Source organism: Citrus sinensis, chromosome 2 (genome assembly GCF_022201045.2).
Source record: "Citrus sinensis cultivar Valencia sweet orange chromosome 2, DVS_A1.0, whole genome shotgun sequence".
NCBI classification, from domain to species: Eukaryota; Viridiplantae; Streptophyta; class Magnoliopsida; order Sapindales; family Rutaceae; genus Citrus; species Citrus sinensis.
The window spans coordinates 29,496,482-29,514,574 of record NC_068557.1 but is presented as its reverse complement, the minus strand read 5'-3'; the positions used below and the strand labels follow the sequence as shown (position 1 = coordinate 29,514,574).

Genomic DNA, 18,093 nt, shown 5'->3' with positions numbered 1-18,093 from the left:
TGATAAATAAATAAATCGCATTTTAGCCATCTTACCTTTGCCCTTACTCCAGCCTATATATACAAACAAAGCAAGAGAAGTGGCATGCATTCATATTCACAAGAAGGTCACAATTCTCTGAGTCTCTCTATCTACCACTCTTCTACAATCTTTTTCCTTTGAAATTAATCAATCTTTAAATATAATGGCTTATGCAAGAAGGGGTATGATCAACGGTGGAAATATCTCTCAGAGGTTAACTGCCGGCGGTGGCACTGGCCGTCTGATACCCAAGAGAGGCCAGGTGAAATTGGCAATCTTGGTGGGTTTGGCTCATTCTGTTGCCTCAATCTTCTCTCACAGTCACAGCAATCGCCCAGCATCTGCATCTCCTCACTTTTCCTAGTCTCTTCTTCATTCTCTTAGTCATCTCATGTGTTCTTGTTCTTCTTCTAGTGTAGTAAATTTTGAGTTTGTACAAAGTTTCTAGCTTAATCTTTGTAAACAAATGGAGATGGAGTTTTGCAATTCCGTAGCTGTTGGCTTAATGGCTTGTTTCTTGATTTGTTTTTGGAATATGATGAAGAATTAATCACCAGTTTCTTGAGTTTTCATTCTTATTTAAATCAACTGTGTGTTCTCAACTTGCAACACATCTACACATACGGGTCTACAAAGTAATATTTTCCAAAAAATGAAATTGCTTCGTATAAGAAGACATTTTTAACCGTTACAAGAATTGGTCTGCAAAATCCAACTTACAATCTATAATATATGAATCAAATCCAACACGAAGCAAATCCAATGATATATTATGACCTTGTTTTCATCAACCCGTGACCTATCATATCCTGGAGATGTCTCTTCCAAATACGAACGTGGTAGCCCAGTTCACTGCAACATAAAACCTATTCCTCCAACTCAAAACTCGCGTTAGATAAGCTGAGCGCCAAATTAACCAGCTCAGAAATCCAGCAAGTGATATCCCCTTCTCATCCTGACAAAAATTTTCAGCATTAATTTAATTAGTCACCAATTTTGCCAAATGCCAGAGGATTCAATTTCTATGCAGCTGAGCCTGGGACTTTACCTTAGACTGGCGTAGATCCACCAGTGCCTTGTAGCGACCAACTGTTGCCATGCTTCCAAGATGCTTGTACACAAATGGGTCTCCTAGATTGATGTCTTTTGCGCTTAGTGCCTTGCCTCCATCTTGCTCGCCTATCTTTTTGTTAAACAATTCCGCCAAGTATTTCCCCTGCCTTTCTGCTACCTGTTTTGATAAGTTTAGACAAACATATAATTATATCAAAGCCATCATTTTATCATTTTCCGATTCACCAATATCAACCCCATTCTCATTATAACTCTTTACCTGTGCTAGAGCAGGCAGCACTGGCTTCCCTGTTTGTTCAAGAAAACCTGCGCAATCTCCTAGTGCAAAAACATCTTCTACAGAAGGTGCCCTCAACCATTCATCAACACCAATCCTGAATCAATCAGATGAGATTAATTAATGCAATCCATAATCAATACAAAGGTAGGGAAAAGAAGAGATGGGAAGAATGTTTCTCTCCCTCCTCAATGAAACAAACAAAAAAAAAGAAAAAAAAAATGATGCGCCGGATACCTTCCACCGGGTGACTTGGGGAGATTTAGTGTTTTCACAAACTGAGAGGGACCAACTCCCGTAGACCAGACCAAGAGCCCATACGGCACATCAGTCCCGTCATTGAGAACGATCTTTTCGGGATGTACTTCTTTCACAACACCTTGCTTGAGGCAGACACCAGACTGGCAGAAAATCGCATTTGTTAGAAACAATCAAGAAATGTAAAGAAACATCCAGGATTTGAGAAGCAAATCACATTACCTTATTTAAGTGATTTGTTGCATATTGCCGTAGCCCAATGTCAAAGGATGACAGAATTTCATTCGCCTATTCAAAGAAAAGCATTTGGCTATTAGTTAATGACATTTAAATTCCTTCATAAATGATGATAACAAAATTAAATGGAGTTACATATTACCTCAATGAGGGTAACTTTTACATAGTCTTTAACGTGAGCATACTGCTCACGGACATCTCTCATGATGAAATCACTCAATTCACCGCTAAACTCCACACCAGTAGGGCCACCTCCAATGACAACACAATGTAAAAGCCGTTTCCTCTCTTCTTCTGATATGCCTGTCATAATCAATTGAAATTCAAGGTTACTGAGACAGTCATACAAGAAAGCTAAGAGTTATAGTAATGGCAAAATACTTGGAGAATAGCAGCACAGTGTCTCCTAGACAAAGAAATAGAATAAGTGGTAAAGAACACATATATCATTAGGCCTCAAGTATTTATAACCATTTAATGGTGAGGAGGTCTGCGTAAATAGAAGCTTCAGGATTACAAATTAAATCCCAAGATAGTAAATAATCTCACCTGGATTTTCAGAAAGCATGAGGTTTAAGAGAAGCTTCTTCCTTATTTCTTGGGCATGATTTACTTCACGAAGGAAATATGCATTTTCCTTCACCCCCTTGATGCCAAAAGTTAAAGGCTCTGCTCCAGCAGCAATAACAAGCTTGTCATACGCAACTTTAAATTGGTGAGGCTCATGGGACAATTTGCCATTGTTGACTGTCTCACAATAAACCTACATGAAAACAAACGATTAAGTTTCTTGACTTAAGAATCTAAATAACTAAGAGAATACATTGATCCCATAAAGTGACGTCCACAGAACAGAATATCTTATTCTTCTAATCATGTGTTAATCAATATATTGGTGTTTCGAAGGCATTTTGAAGCGCTTCATTGGACATTCAGGATAAACAAGATAGAAATCACTATCAATTACATATCAAATTTACAAAATGCATGCAACAATGGGCATCTGTATTTCCTAATGCAAATAATTGGCGACGTTATGTTTCATAACCATGTAACAATAATCAAACAAAACGGTATGGGTATATATTATCTACGTTAATAGCATGGAAGTGTTTGATAATTCACTTACTTCATGTTTATCAGTGTCAAAGCCAATGCAGGAAGCCAAGTAGAAGTATGAATTGGGATCTGAAGACAATGAAGTCTGTATTCGACTAACAGGCTCAGCTACAGAGCGGAATTCCAGGGTACCAACACAAGTTGAAGCAAGCAAAGGTGTGAAGACCATGTGATTCCTTGGGGATATGCAAACAACATCATAAATCTTTGTGTCAATTCCTTTAAGGAATCGACATGCACCCCAACCGGTACCAAGGACGACCACCCTTGGCTTTTCACCTGGCTTGGTCGCTTCCAGTCCTGGATAACTTAGTTCCTGATATTCTGATTCAGACTCCTCCACAATTCTCTCTGCATTGTGATATTGATAGTGCGGGGTTGTCCTTATTCCCCTGCTCCAAGAACTCATATGAGTTGTCATCCTGATGCTGCTGGGTAAGTATGATAAACTACTATTTCGTGAGACATTTTCAAGGGAAGGTGAGAAACATTTGTTGGTCGGTAATCCCTCAATGCCTATATCCTTCTGACGTGAGTAACAGCTGGTAGCACCTCCCGATCTTCTCAAACCACTCCTGGCTAACCTTGCTAATGCCATGTTGAGACTGACCGCTCTAAATGCAAACCCCTATTTAGTAACCAAAGCTTTAAACTGTTAAACCTGCAAGAGGAAGATTAGAGAAGAAGTTATGCAAAATGCAAGTGGTGCGAAATGAAGAGCTGATGGTCAAATTAAATAGAGGAAGCCAATTCAAAAACTCCAACTAATATGGACGAGACAAGACAACTGGCGACAGAAAACAAGAAGTCTAGTCCAAATCAAGAAAAATAACTTGTTGAGGTTTGACAAAGATTGATTACAAGACTGCTTGACAAAAGAACAAATGGATACTCTGCCTTCCTCGTCGGGTGAGGGCAGATACAAGGCCGGAAATTCTGGTAAAATTCTAGAATGCACTGACAAACATTGAAAAGCTGGCATTCCTACACTGCCAAACACATTTGAGGAGTTCTTCACCTAAACACACAACACACAACACACAACACACAACACACAACACACAACACACGCAATTTGAAATGTGTTTTGATGCAACGACTCATATAATGAAACAAATACTGTTAACGAAATTCACAGGTGAACCTAAAAATTAGCCAGCCATTTTTTTAGTACTGCCACGGTGAAGTGAACCTATGTTTTATAGGAAACGACTAAATTTCAGAAGACAAGTGGCATCAAAAGCATAGGTTACGAAAGAAATTAACTCAGTTATGTGATAGGAAAAAAGTGTGGCATCTCTATTAAGAATATACTTACTGTTCAAAGATCAAAACGAAAGACAAAAAACAAGTTTTTATATAATGTTGCAGTTCATATGGTATTACAAAGTCTAAAAGTTTAATTAGGGAGAAGTTAAATAATTTTTAAAGTAATAAACTTGTAAAACAACACACAAGGTTTAAGGCATCTATGAAAGATCACTAGAACAAAAGTTAACACAGTTGCAACCTCATCCTATTATAGAGCTCAAAACTTTGAGAAAACCAAGTCACGGGCATTATGTCCCAAAAAAGAAAAAAAAAACAAAGAAAAGAAAATCCAACTAATCCACAGATCTTAACAAATACCCAGAAAGAAAAATGTGAAATCAGCTGAAAAGATCCAAACTTTTACATAATATACACAATAGAATGTGAAAGGTTACAGTCACAAACAACAAAAATGGTAATTCAAAGAAGAAGTTTAAAGAACATTACTCGAAGAATGAAAGAGAGTGAATCGTGTCCAAAATTTCTGGAGGTTTCCAAAATTTCTGGAGCACCTTAATTTTAAACACAAAAGATTGCGGCTTTATAGACTACAAATAACAACAATAAGCAGAGTAGATGCGTTATGTTTTGTTTTGCATTAGTTTGGCTCAAACTGTTTTAAGTGTGGCCCGCTCAACGCATAACGAAGAGATCTTATAGCCGACTTGGGGAACAAGAAACTTGTGGGAATTCTCATTTGTTTCCTTTGTATATTCATTTCAATTTTCCATATAAAAAAAAATAAAAATATTCATTTCAATTTTCACGTGACAGTTGGAGAAAGAAAACGATTAACAGAGACCGAGGAAAGAAGCGTGTTTCCGACTTTCCGTATATTCTTTTGTAAGATTCGGTCCATGTTTTTAATGGGCAAGTGCGGCGACGTATGAGGGTGTAAGGACAGTCATATCCCTGAATAATAATTTCTTGATGGGTATTCAGAAGGGGTAGTTTTGAGTTTGTAGAAGATCCCTTCCTATAACCTAGTTTCTAGTAATCTTGATCAAAGACTGAAAGGGTATGTAAGTTGAACGGCAGCGATCTGGTTGGTGGCGGTGCTAATGCTACTGCTGTGGGCCACAAGGAGAAATCTGGAAAAACGAAAGTCCAAGTCTTCACGAGACAGCGTTTGCTATGTCGCCGTACACATTTGATTTGACACGGCTCTAACGTTCAACCACCAAAAGAAAAGTGAGACCTTTCTTCTCACGTTTCAACGGAGCTACTTTTAACCACGTGTCGAAATCCAATTCGTGCTCATTCTTTGTCCCCCTGGAATCTCGGGGCGGCCTTTTGTGATCCTCACATAAAAATCATGGAGTGATTTGTCACCGTCGATATTTTTAATTTTATTTTTAAAAAATAAAATACATACATACATGCATATAAGGGTATATTTTAGGATGACAGAATCCTTCTTCATAGTTTGAGGTTCTACGGAATTCATTTTTAAATAGGGTAATTTTGATGAGTATTTAGGGATTGAGACTGAAAGGAAGGAGAAAAAAATTCTCAAACTTTTAATGGGTGTCGTTTAATTTTATACTTCTCACCCCACCCTAATACCCATATATATAAAAAAAAGTATATTTTTAGTTATTATTTGTCTAAATACTTTATATTTTTGTATGATTGAAGATATTATTTCAATATGTTGGAGATTTTTTTATCTTTTTAATAATTTATATACTTTACAATATTTTAATAATGACTTTTTTTTAGTTATTTTAATTTTTATTTCATTAAAATTATATATAGAATGTCTACTATAAAATAAGATTAGTAAACTACTCCCAACCCTACTAAATTTATTGGGAAATGAGGGTCAAATTCTAAAGGTAACATTTACTTTTCATATTGGAGTAAGAATTATGAGAAGTTAGAATCCTCGAATTTCGAGTGTTGAGTGTGATTAGGAGTATGTTATTTATTTATACTTGGAATAAGAGTGTACAATAGGAATCAAAATCATATTCATGTGTTTACTTTGTGTTGAATTGAGAGTGAATTATTTTAAATTATAATTTTACCTTTATTTAAAAAGTTGTATCTTTTAATTACAAAGTGAAAAAAAATTGTAAAATAAACTATTTCTTTTATTATTAAATTTAATTATGTAAATTAATAATTATTATCAATATTCTTAATTATGTAAATCATAATTTTTTAATTATAATTTTAATTATGTAAATAAAAAATTATTGATAAGAGCAATACAGAAACATCATTATAAATAATACAGTATAAAATTAAAATTTTCTTATAATTAATCATTGATATTAAATAAATATAATACTATTAAAAATAAATAAATATAATAATATTATATTTTCAAATAAAGATAGTATATAATAATATTATTATAAATTCCTATGAATATAATAATATTAAATAATATGATTATATTATTTAAATAAATATAATATTATTATTTTTAAATAAATGTATCATTATTTTAGTTTAATAATATAATTATTTTATATTTAATAACAGAAATGATAAAAAAGAAATAGTAAGGAATGGATTTCCACTCCCACCTCCTCCCGTGACAGTGAGAATTTAATTTCTCACTGCAAAAATAAGCGAGACTCATAAAATGAAACTATCACTCCCTTCTTAAATGTGTAAATAAACAATGAAGTGTAAAGAATTTACACTTCTCACTCCCACTCCAATAAATAAACACATTATAAATAAAGTAGGGAATGCAATGCAAGAGGCCTCCCAGGCTCCCACCCTTAGAGCCCCATTAGCATCCCTAGGTGTATTTTACTTTGTTAATATGTGGAATGACATATTTTCCCCACACAATGATTAAGGATGTAAAGTTATCTACTACACATAATTATAGATTAGAAAGAGAATAAAAACTCCATACAATGCTACTGCTTGATTGGCTATCATTGTTGATTTCTGCTGATTCTCCTTTTCAATTACAACTGGAGCCACATTACGTTTTGCACGAACGATAATTGTATTTGTCAAAATAGAAGACAATGATTTTTTATTATTATGCATTGTTAAAAGCAGTCCATACGCCTAAGTTGAATTGGGTGCCTGATACCCCAAAAAAAATAAAAAAAATTAAATTCTTGATTATGGTAAGTATCTTAATTATGTTGTGATGATCAACGAAGGATGAACATACAATAATAAATTGTCTATATTGATTTGGACATAAAGGAATAAAAGTTGGATTATAATTTTGTGGCGGTTAGTAGTGTCGAATTTTGTAGTCTTTTCTCATGTAGCTGCTGCAAATTCTTCATCAGAATCACTAAAAATCCGGTTCAAAAACATGGCCAATCGGATTCCTCCTTGAGCTATACGTTTCATGACAATTGGCATTCTTGAATTGAAGTAGTCGTCTGCATAGCACAAAAGTAGTACGTAAGCACATTATTAATTGCTTGTTGATCACTCTTAAGTCTTAATGGAGTCGAGAAAATCTTAATTTAGGCTTTGTGTCTAAGTTGTGATACCTGCTAGAGTTTCACCAGGCGTAACGCCTTTGTAACCCCATTTGCAAGCCATATTTATACTCTCGGTTGCATATCTGCATATGGGAAAAAGAGAACAAGAGTCTACTTAAGGCTGATGTTAAAATGATTTTCTTGGTTTTGGTGAGAGATTGAGTTAGCGAAGCTCACTTGTTTGGACACTTCATGAGATTATCGCAGTCTTTCCATGACGACACATCATCATGCCAGACTCCCTGATCATCACCATAACAATTTGACATATTAATAAGAGCTGCATTTCAATGGTCTGAAAATTGAAAGAATCTCATTTTCTGAATTTCCAGAATAACATGTCTTGTTCTTACATCAGTGAAGTTTGCTACTATGTCTTGTAGAAGTAGCTCCGTGTCCTTATCATAGTAATCCGCTAATGCTGTCAGAATGATCTCCCTATCCCATACCTGCAAGTATATATAAATTTATAATTTGTTGAACATTAAAGGGTTTCTGCAAGCATGCTGCTATTTGTTTAATTAGATGTGATTCCCAAGTCTTAATTAGGCTATTAAAACCGAAGATTGTTTAAACTTACGTGATGTAGATTAGATTTGTGCCTGAACCAGCGCAACTCTATAGTGTTTCCTCCTTCATCACTTGTGAATCCCACATGCATCGGCTGAAAGAATGAGAAGAAATATGATCTAAACTATTTTACTTTATATTTCTAATCAGTTAGCTAAGAGACACGTAAGTAATCAAACGCTTCAAAATCAATCAACACACCTGATGCACATCCCCCATGAAGTGTGATAAAAATAACAATGCCTCTGTCATATTATCTGCGTACATACATAAAGAAACCACAATATTGGAAGCAAAATATTGGCTAATTAACAATAATGATGGGTTTTTGGACAGCAGAGGTTTCTTACGTCGGCGATCAGAGCTTCCCTCTCTGTAGTGCAAAAGCTGAGAGGTGAAATTTCGGATGGCACCAACAATACACATATTTTTCTTGCCATGGGTATCATGGCAATCCCCTACACCAAGTTACAAAGCACAATGTTACTTCAGTGTCTGAATTAGATTCTCGTGACCAAAAATGGATTACGGACAAGAATTTACTTGAAAATTCGTAGGTGCAAGCATCATCAGGTGTATCGATGAAGTGAAGTGGGCTTGTCCAGCGATATCTATACCAATGCCGGACTTGATCAGGCCATACGCAGAGGGCTGACAGGTCACCATTGACATGCTGAGGTAACAAATTTTCCACAGCATGAGCTGCGTCGGGCTCTAGAAGACTCTGTAAATTCAAAAGTAAGGAAGAGTAGATCATTAAAAGTACAAAATTACGCAGCTACATTAGGAAATAGTGTGGCCTTGAAATACAGAATTTCAAGATTTAGATTTTTAAAACTTTGGCTGCATATTTCACATTTCGGAAGCTATATTGTGTGCACAGATGGATCCTAACAGAAATTTCAGATGTAAAATGGTAAACAATTTCATTTTGTTGCAGTTATATCGTATTTGCGTTGCTTCAAACCCAAGAAAGATTCAGAGTAGCAACTAGCAAATATCTTGATCGTGATAATGTTTCTCACTTTCTTTGAAGGAACTTTTTTTTTTTAAAAAAAAAGAAATTATATATCGTGACTTTAAGCATAATTTCTGGGGCATGATTTGCATCTAAATCCCCCAAACTCCTTCAATTAGATGATCATTTAGTTACATGTTAACTTTTCGTCGACTGCAAGGGCCCCTATCATCCTATTGAACAAACTGCAAATATGGCTCCTCTCTTTTTTAAAAGTATAGGAAGAAAAAGATAGAACGAAAAAAAAAAAAATCATTCAAAACAAAATGACTGGATCACAAAATAAAAAATTAACTTAGACAAAGAGAGCGCTTAAGCATCCTCAAAGGGTTTTATTGCATTTATCTTATAATAAACATACGGTTTAATTGAAGATAACAAAAAAAATAAAATAAAATGACTAAAAAACACATCAAATGCTAAAAGAAGTTGATATCTATCTACATTTTTTTAAAACCATTTTTAACTTTCATCTGAAAATTAAAATTAGCATTACCTGTGCGATCCTACATGTCATAATATGACCCTCCTTGCTCCATCCCCAGGCCCCAGGCACTAAAACCGAAGCCAAACTCACAAACAAAACAAATTTTAAAGGGCACAATCCCCCCATCTGCTCAGATTCTCTCTCGTTCTCTCTGAATACTTAAATTCAATTCTTGCTTCGTCTTTCCAATATTGACATCAGCCAGCAAACACAATGAGCCCAGTAAAATGTATTTGTCACGCATACATATGATAATATAAACACATCATAAGAGGTTGTCATGGAGTGCAAGTTTCATATTAAGTACCTAAAAGTTGACTCTACGGCACAACGGAAGATGCGTGTATATATAAACATAAGTGGTCGTCACCGAGTACAAGTTTAAAATATGTCTATATTTTCAGGTGTAAGTTGCCGACGGTAAAAGCAAGATGGGCATATTCGGGAATATACTGACACATAACAGTCTCACTTGAATGGAGCAATGGGTTCGGTGGGTGATCATAAAGTACAGTTCCTTGCTCGTTTTGAAAGAGTTGACAGCAAAGATAAAGGAGTGTTAATATTGTATATGAAATCTCTGGTCTGAAGAAATTCAAGCTATATACACGGTGTACTGGGCCCATCCCTCCGAATTTGTGCTTATATTCCTTCTATCTTCATAGTTGAGCAATTTTTATTTGAGAAGAAAATATGCGGTTTAAGGTAGCAGCTAAGCGGATGCCACTTTGAGCAAGCCTTTTCTCCACAATAGGCAATCGAGTCAGGAAGTAATCATCTAGAGCAAATCAAAACAAGGAATTAAAATAAGATAGAAAACGGAACTGCTGCTAGCTAGTTGCAGTGCATGGAAAGCAATGATATGTTACATGACATTTAGCGCCTTAACGGCAAATTCGTATGCCTTGGCAACAATTGTGTCAGATTTTAACATGCAGGATTGAGTTGGCTGTGTACATGACCAGAAAGACTCAAAGAATACTCTTCTAAATTATTTAGATGGAATTTTCATTTAATTAGAAAAATACCTTCCAAAGTGGTTCCTGGTGTGGCATTCCTGTATGCAAACTTGCATGCCAAACTTACACTTTCAGAAGCGTATCTGCAAGATGAAAAGGAATCCAATGATGTCCACTGATCCCCATTCCATGTAACAAATACATGGAGTTTCAGCTTGTGATGATGAGAGAGGAATCAATTTTTTGTTCATAAATTTTAAGCATTTAAGCTGTTCATACATTTGCTTCAGGAGTTTCAGCCGACATAAAACCTGGAAACACCTTTAGAATCCATGTATTTGATCATCTAATTATGTAAATTAATATGGGCAATATATACTACAACCTCTTGGGGCACCAGGTATGGATCAAAAGCAGGGTAGGTTACCTCAATTTCAATGTGAAATTCTACCAAATCTCAGCTCGTTAATTATCTATCATGATGGTGAATTCTAGCTGCACTTTTCTAGTTATTTAGCAAACCAAGCAGCTTAAAAGCAATCAACCAGATGAATCCACACAACAATGAAGAGGAAATTGAATGCTGTGTGCGTACCCATTAGGACAAACTGTTTGATTATTTGCACAATTTTCCCATGATGACACATCATTGGACCAACCATCCTGCAGACAAATATCAAACAAGACAAAAAGGAAATAGTTAATATCAACTTTAAATAGCCATGTTCAAAGCCATGCATTCGGAGAAATGAATGACAGTAAACAAATCTATGCAAGACCATAAAACAGCAACTTTCTGTGAAGGAAGGAAAAGCATACCGTAATATTCCTCTGAATGGATTGAATCATGACTGCAATATCAGAATCATAATAGGTCTTCAGAGCAGAATCAATTATCATGGTATCCCATACCTGAAACAGAATAATTCTTGAATGACATTCAAGAAAGATATGCAAACAAGTAACACAAGATTCCAGAACAGGCCCAATTTGAAAATCATCTGCTATCCTAGAAACAAGGTTGAAACTGATCAGGCCCAATTTGAAAATCATCACTCTACTTTGCAAAACCATCAGGAGACAAGAAAGCAGAGGCAAAAGAATACTTCAAAGTCTGACGTAAGGTCAAGGGATAATCAATGCAATCACACTGAAGCATTATCATGGATAATAGAACTGGGTTTTCTTAATGGATTAATATCTTGAATAAATATGACCTACATCACATGAACTTATTACAACATTGTCGATATGTTATTCTTTCAGACACATTCTCAAGCTTTGCACAAGAACCTAAGGTTTTGAACATCATTTTATTTATGGAATTCATCATTCTCTCTAAGAAAATTTACAAGTTTGGATCCTTGATCTGCCAAAAGCAACCTGCTGTTTTTTAAAATGCACAAATTTCTTCTTTTTTACTAAATTTGTGGATCATATGGTTGAGAATGTACAAGAGACTAAAGACAACGTACATGGTGTAGGTTTGTCTTTCGACGGTACCAACGGACTGTTATTGTGTTCCCACCTTCATCTCCAATGAAACCAACATGTAGAGGCTGTCACAAGAAAAAGAAACTTAAAAGAAAAGTGAATTACAGTGTGTGTTTCAATTTCCCAGTAAAAAGTGCATACCTGATGCACGTCTCCAATAAAATGGGATAAAAACATAAGCGCCTCTGTTAAATTGTCTATAATCAATAAAGGGAAACAGCCCATGTTATTGCCATTTAAGATAGGAAAAGTTATATTATAGCACCTGAAAATGTAATATCCGTTAGTGATAAGCTTACATTTTTCCACTGAAATAGAGTCCTGATAGCCAGATTTGAGTTGCATGGTGTAGTTGTATATTGCTCCAGTTACACATCTGTTCTTGCGCCCAACAGAGTCATGACAGTCTCCTGTAAGAAAGATGTATATTAACAGAAGAAATAGTTTCATGAAGCTCATGGAAAAACTCATTAGAGAAAAAAGAGTTCATGTGGCTAAACCACAGAAGGGATTCACTAAGCAAACTTACTGCAGTATTTGTAGTTACACATGAAATCCGGTGTATCAACATAGTGTAAAGGACTACTCCAGCGCATGTGGAATCGAACCTCATCAGCCCAGGAGCAAACATTTGCAAGATCACCTTCAGCTGAATCTGGAAGCAATTCTTTTACAGCAGCCAAGGCATCTTCAGTGAGATATCCCTAATAGACCAAAAAGTGAAACATTAAACATGTATGACATATTTTTCCAGGACAAGTCCTGCCTGACTTCAGTACCAATTCTGTCTCTATCTTCTCACATCTGCCAGAGTCATTCGAACTACACTTATCAAGGCAATACAGCTAAAATTTCACAGACACTGACTAGGAGCCCACCTTACTCGAGTAATTATAAGAATGGTAGAATGCACATTTGAACTGAAGCACTACTTGAACAACTCCTTATAGCTGGCATCTCATTAAGGCAAATATCAACTAGGTGAGAAATCTAATCATTCGACTCTTTCTTTAAAAATAAAATTTTTTAAATAAAACATTCCATTTACTGAACAACCTCCATCCATTTCGATTACATGTTTAAAATAAAATATTTGATAATTTTTAGTTTTAAAATTCCCATTTTAAAAATGAAATAGTTATCAGTGTAACTAATAATTTCTACTTACTCATCACATCAAGTCATAAAATTGAATACCCTCAACATCCTTACAAATCTATTAATTATGAACTACTAAAAAGCATGATTAGCAAAAGAACCAGCTTAAGAAAAAGTACAAAAACCAGAGAAAAAAAATCCTAACCTCTGCGATCTTGCAAATAGCAAAATGGCCTTCCTTTCCCCAACCCAGAACTCCATTAACCAGTTGCAGAAGAATTAGTGCTCTCCAAATCCACATGAGCCCAGACCCACCCGTACCTGTTTTAACAAAACATTACTAGGGAAATTGATTTTTTTGAATTATATATCGAAAAAGATAACTGAACTGACTTTATTATTAATATTTTTTCTAAATTTTCTCACCTAAACGGACATAAAAAACTTGTAAATGTAAATGATCTTGACTCGCTTGTATAAACAATAATTGAAAAAGAAAATTATACATACCAGATTTTATCAACAAGCCGCTGGTACTGTTTTAACTGTCTTACCAAACTGTGTGCTTGGAAGGAGATTAAAAAACGAAAGGATGAAAAATAGTTGAATAAAAAAATTATAAGAGATTACGTTTTTTACTGTAATTCTATGTTTATAATTTAATATTTTAATTTTTTTGACACATCAATTTGAAATAATAATTTTTTAAAAAAAAATTAAAAAATTGAAGTTACTTTTATCTTTTAAGAATAAAATAATTAATTTAAATTTAAACTAAAATAATTTTAGTGGTTAAATATAATAAAAAATTTAAGTCACAAAAAATAAATTAAGATAAATTTAGTTAATTAATTCTCAAAAAATTTTGAAATTTTTAAAAATTATATAAAATTTTTATAATTATTTACTAGACTTGGATTTAGAGTGGGTATTCCTACAAAATAAATTAAAACGTATATTAGACGACATCATTTTTTTTTTCTCTTTTTTCCTAAATCTATGGTAAGATCCGTCGAGTTTCATTTTATGACAGTTAGGTCCCCGAGATAGTTTGGTTTGGTATTTTGATTTGCTTAGAATATCAGCAGTGTTGTTTGTCTTTCCTTTCCACTTATATTTTTCTGCTAGATCGTGTAAACTCTTTTGAATTAACATTCTACATAAATATAGTAATTAATTTGATTAATTAAAAATATATTAAAATATTAATATTAAGAATTAATAATGATAGACTTCTAAAATTTATATAAATTAATTGTGACAATTATTTAAAGTAAAACTAATAAAAACTTATGATATGGTAATATGATGGATTTTTTTTTCTATGAATGCAATAGAGCATTTTAAATTAGATTTTAGTATAAAACTTATAAAATAGGATTGTTTTTAGTTAGCACAAGTTAATATTTTATTTCATCTATTTCATAAGAAAGAAAGCACTAAAGTCATAATTTTTGAAATAAGAGAGACAAAGAAGAAAACAATAGTTCTTAAGTAAAATTTGTGTAAGTATAAAATTTGAAATAATTTTTTTCTAAAAAAAAAATGCTAGGAGTATTTTTAAAGATTCAACTTGTGTTATAAATCAAAACTTATGAGAAAAAAATATACTTAATGCTAATTACAAGGGGCTAGATGTAAATTTGTCCTATTTTCTGTATAGACAGCGGATTTGTGTATTCCTGGTATTTCAGCTTTCAATTTTTCATGAAGACAAAAGGGGAAATGGGAAAAACATCATCATTTGCATTAGAATTGTATAAATAAATATTTTGGAATCATTTAATTCTACTCTGGAAAGTGAAGGCACAATGAAGGCAATAGTGATAACTCAACCCGGTAGCCCAGAAGTGCTGCAGTTGCAAGAAGTAGAAGACCCTCAAATCAAAGACGACGAAGTGTTGATCAAAGTCGAAGCTACTGCCCTGAACCGGGCCGACACTCTTCAACGAAAAGGCTCCTACCCTCCACCCAAAGGCGCCAGCCCTTACCCGGGTCTCGAATGTTCCGGAACCATCCTGTCCGTTGGTAAAAACGTCTCTAGATGGAAAGTCGGCAACCAGGTTGCTTAATTTTTCATTTCTATTACTTTGTAATTTTCTCGTTTAGTGTAAAATTACAGTTTTTTTTTTTTTTGAAGTGGGTTCTTCTTTCTTTTTCTCAACAATTCAAAAGTTGTGAACTTTTTGTATGTAGAACTCTATATTTTTTTAGACACAGTTATGTGTAATTTAATCATATTTTTAATACTAATGGGGATATGAACTTTGAAGCTGCTCACTGTGGGTCGTGATAAATTTTGTTGAATAGGTGTGTGCTCTGCTTGGTGGAGGAGGGTATGCTGAGAAAGTGGCTGTTCCAGCTGGACAAGTTCTTCCCGTTCCATCTGGTGTCTCACTCAAAGATGCTGCTGCGTTTCCGGAGGTGGCTTGCACTGTTTGGTCAACGGTTTTCATGACCAGTCACCTATCCCCAGGGGAGTCATTTCTGGTAGATTTTTGCTCTATCTCGTATTCTGATGTACGATTTTAAGTTTAATTTTGATTTATCGGAGCAAATATTATGATGATTGCTATGTTCCTGTTGATGTTCTGAAATAGTTTAATTGTCCGGCTTGTTATGTATGACTATAATTCCCAAAGTCTGCATTATGGCTTAGTTACCCAGTAAAGATGAATATTTGATATCCAAAACATGGTGGAAATCGGTTCTAATTCTTCAAATTGGAACTATTTATCGTTGTGCTTGAATAGATATTACTGCTTAGAAACTTTTCTTTTTAAGTTTTACCTTCAATATGTTATCAACATGGGTGTGACTTGTAATCTCATCCTTACTTGGTTAAAACGTAATTAGAGTTCAAATCCTGTACTGTATATTTGTCCAACACCTCTGCAGCCACTCCGTTGGGCAGTAAACATTGACTGGCAGATAACAATTGCTTTAAAGCTGAAGATCCCTAGTCTAGTGTACAGGTATCTGAGGGTTCAAATTTCTGTCTGATACCTAAAAAATTTATGCAATACATGATGCAAGGGATATTCAATCTCTTTGTCTGCTAAGCCATTGAAATATATATGTTATGGAGCTTAATCCATGAACTAATGGCTCTTAAACTATCAGGTTCATGGGGGCTCTAGTGGAATTGGTACATTTGCGATTCAGATGGGAAAATGCCAAGGAGTGAGAGTCTTTGTTACAGCAGGTCTGGCCACAAGGTTCATCTTATGTCAACCGTTCAATATTCGTGTGTTCATAGGTTTTGGCTATTGATCTACAGGAAGTGAGGAAAAGCTGGCTGTTTGCAAGGATCTTGGTGCGGATGTGTGCATCAATTACAAGACTGAGGATTTTGTTGCACGAGTGAAGGAAGAAACTGGTGGTAAAGGTGTGTTTAGTGTTTAATAGCATTATGAATGCATTTTGTTTTAACCTGGAAGTTGTACTTCTGTATAAAGATCCTTCTGTCTCTTTCTGTTTATGACTGATGCATATGTATTAATGTTTGTGCCTAGGTGTTGATGTAATTCTAGATTGCATGGGAGCATCCTACTTTCAGCGTAACCTCGGCAGCTTGAACATTGATGGGAGGCTTTTCATAATTGGAACCCAGGGTGGAGCTAAAACAGAATTAAATATAACTTCTCTGTTTGCTAAGCGCCTCACTGTGCAAGGTATTGTGCCCTTGATTAGTGGGCCTTGGTGTTCTTCAAAATGAATGAACTTGTTTTTTTTTTTTTTTCCAAGGTGCTTTTTTTCCCCTTCTTTTTTACAATTAAACATAGTATCTATATTGGAATTCAACTTCTTCAATTGGATGAATTTTTACACAACCAATAGTAAAGAAGTCCATGTGAAGTTCCCCTTATGGTCACATGTTAGTTGTATTTAGCATAATAATTAATTATAATAAATTGGGTTGACTTAACCCTTGAAAGGTTCGTAGCTTTTGATTCTAACAAATTTTTTTGGGGAATCAATTGATAACCTAGTTTCTGAATCTAATTTCTGTCATGGTTTTTTCTTAATGAGTTTCCTCTTATTCTTTAACAGCAGCTTTGTGATTTTTATACCTTGTATATCAGCTATCAGATGGCAATTAAACTGAAATATCTGGTTGGATATGCAAAAATATACAAAGTTACTTCTAAACTGAATTTCTTCTGGGACTCTCAACACATCTGTGATATAACATTTTCTTTGTTCTTCTTTTGGGGTGTGTTTACTAGAGTTATTATTTGAGAGAGATGTATGATTAATGGGTCTATATAATTGGTGTTTAATGCACAGCGGCTGGCTTGCGAAGTAGAAGTACAGAAAACAAAGCATTAATTGTATCGGAGGTGGAGAAGAATGTTTGGCCTGCAATAGCAGTGGGGAAGGTGAAGCCTGTGATCTACAAGTATCTTCCTCTGTGTGAAGCAGCCGAAGCTCACCAGCTCATGGAAAGTAGCCAGCATATCGGGAAGATTATGCTTGTTCCATGAACCTTGTGTCATTGTGCATACAGTTCTGTAAGTTCACGTTGTTCGTAAAATGCTCTAAATACTTGGTGAGATAAGGTTATAGAATGAAAATATTTTCGTTAGGAAGACAATTGAGAGCACGGAATCAGTTTGTTAAGCTTTCTTGAATTACTTCCTTCTGGTTAAACCTTCGCGAATAATTAAATATGGCAACTTCTTGCTTGAAACATT

At 34.6% G+C, this 18,093-nt stretch overlaps 4 protein-coding genes across 6 annotated transcripts; 1 reads left to right on the top strand and 3 right to left on the bottom strand.

Moving 5' to 3' along the window:
• Positions 1 to 560: 560 nt before the first annotated feature.
• Positions 561 to 4,980, bottom strand: LOC102622203 (internal alternative NAD(P)H-ubiquinone oxidoreductase A1, mitochondrial-like). Its single transcript, XM_006467811.3, has 9 exons — positions 4,745 to 4,980; positions 2,997 to 3,647; positions 2,417 to 2,630; positions 2,010 to 2,170; positions 1,853 to 1,918; positions 1,610 to 1,773; positions 1,355 to 1,469; positions 1,070 to 1,252; positions 561 to 976 (listed from the first exon to the last, which is right to left on the bottom strand). Exons 2-9 carry the CDS (start codon positions 3,582 to 3,584, stop codon positions 824 to 826), a joined length of 1,644 nt encoding a protein of 547 aa, XP_006467874.2. The 5' UTR covers positions 3,585 to 3,647; positions 4,745 to 4,980; the 3' UTR covers positions 561 to 823.
• A 2,289-nt stretch (positions 4,981 to 7,269) lies between these two features.
• LOC102622496 (endonuclease 1) lies at positions 7,270 to 10,026 on the bottom strand. The gene is made up of 9 exons (XM_006467812.4): positions 9,855 to 10,026; positions 8,884 to 9,064; positions 8,691 to 8,798; positions 8,542 to 8,597; positions 8,351 to 8,434; positions 8,124 to 8,219; positions 7,948 to 8,012; positions 7,780 to 7,853; positions 7,270 to 7,665 (listed from the first exon to the last, which is right to left on the bottom strand). Exons 1-9 carry the CDS (start codon positions 9,969 to 9,971, stop codon positions 7,541 to 7,543), a joined length of 906 nt encoding a protein of 301 aa, XP_006467875.2. The 5' UTR covers positions 9,972 to 10,026; the 3' UTR covers positions 7,270 to 7,540.
• A 147-nt stretch (positions 10,027 to 10,173) lies between these two features.
• Positions 10,174 to 14,033, bottom strand: LOC102622801 (endonuclease 4). 3 transcript variants are annotated; one of them, XM_006467814.4, is made up of 10 exons: positions 13,907 to 14,033; positions 13,602 to 13,717; positions 12,828 to 13,002; positions 12,598 to 12,708; positions 12,440 to 12,495; positions 12,280 to 12,363; positions 11,624 to 11,716; positions 11,400 to 11,467; positions 10,874 to 10,947; positions 10,174 to 10,623 (listed from the first exon to the last, which is right to left on the bottom strand). In XM_006467814.4, exons 2-10 carry the CDS (start codon positions 13,695 to 13,697, stop codon positions 10,505 to 10,507), a joined length of 876 nt encoding a protein of 291 aa, XP_006467877.2. In that variant the 5' UTR covers positions 13,698 to 13,717; positions 13,907 to 14,033; the 3' UTR covers positions 10,174 to 10,504. The 3 variants fall into 3 exon arrangements, with proteins under 3 accessions (XP_006467877.2, XP_006467878.2, XP_024951172.2); XM_006467815.4 differs by having other exon boundaries at positions 13,951 to 14,028; XM_025095404.2 differs by having other exon boundaries at positions 13,823 to 13,948.
• Positions 14,034 to 15,087: 1,054 nt separating this feature from the next.
• Positions 15,088 to 18,089, top strand: LOC102623492 (uncharacterized). Its single transcript, XM_006467816.3, has 6 exons — positions 15,088 to 15,459; positions 15,707 to 15,886; positions 16,520 to 16,601; positions 16,677 to 16,784; positions 16,912 to 17,070; positions 17,687 to 18,089. Exons 1-6 carry the CDS (start codon positions 15,208 to 15,210, stop codon positions 17,881 to 17,883), a joined length of 978 nt encoding a protein of 325 aa, XP_006467879.2. The 5' UTR covers positions 15,088 to 15,207; the 3' UTR covers positions 17,884 to 18,089.
• The last annotated feature ends 4 nt before the right edge of the window (positions 18,090 to 18,093 follow it).

Excerpts from the sequence above, each read along its gene's own strand:
- LOC102622496 (XM_006467812.4), bottom strand. The coding sequence starts at position 9,971 with ATGGGGGGATTGTGCCCTTTAAAATTTGTTTTGTTTGTGAGTTTGGCT. Across the intron at positions 9,065-9,854 it reads TGACATGTAGGATCGCACAG|AGTCTTCTAGAGCCCGACGC; the intron begins GTAATGCTAATT and ends TTGAATTTACAG. Across the intron at positions 7,666-7,779 it reads GCCTGGTGAAACTCTAGCAG|ACGACTACTTCAATTCAAGA; the intron begins GTATCACAACTT and ends TGTGCTATGCAG.
- LOC102622203 (XM_006467811.3), bottom strand. The coding sequence starts at position 3,584 with ATGGCATTAGCAAGGTTAGCCAGGAGTGGTTTGAGAAGATCGGGAGGT. Across the intron at positions 2,631-2,996 it reads TTGACACTGATAAACATGAA|GTTTATTGTGAGACAGTCAA; the intron begins GTAAGTGAATTA and ends GTTTTCATGTAG. Across the intron at positions 1,470-1,609 it reads CCCAAGTCACCCGGTGGAAG|GATTGGTGTTGATGAATGGT; the intron begins GTATCCGGCGCA and ends TGATTGATTCAG.
- LOC102623492 (XM_006467816.3), top strand. The coding sequence starts at position 15,208 with ATGAAGGCAATAGTGATAACTCAACCCGGTAGCCCAGAAGTGCTGCAG. Across the intron at positions 15,460-15,706 it reads GATGGAAAGTCGGCAACCAG|GTGTGTGCTCTGCTTGGTGG; the intron begins GTTGCTTAATTT and ends TTTGTTGAATAG. Across the intron at positions 15,887-16,519 it reads CCCCAGGGGAGTCATTTCTG|GTTCATGGGGGCTCTAGTGG; the intron begins GTAGATTTTTGC and ends TTAAACTATCAG.
- LOC102622801 (XM_025095404.2), bottom strand. The coding sequence starts at position 13,904 with ATGTATAATTTTCTTTTTCAATTATTGTTTATACAAGCGAGTCAAGAT. Across the intron at positions 11,717-12,279 it reads GAAAGACAAACCTACACCAT|GTATGGGATACCATGATAAT; the intron begins GTACGTTGTCTT and ends ATTCTGTTTCAG. Across the intron at positions 10,948-11,399 it reads CAAACAGTTTGTCCTAATGG|ATACGCTTCTGAAAGTGTAA; the intron begins GTACGCACACAG and ends TTCATCTTGCAG.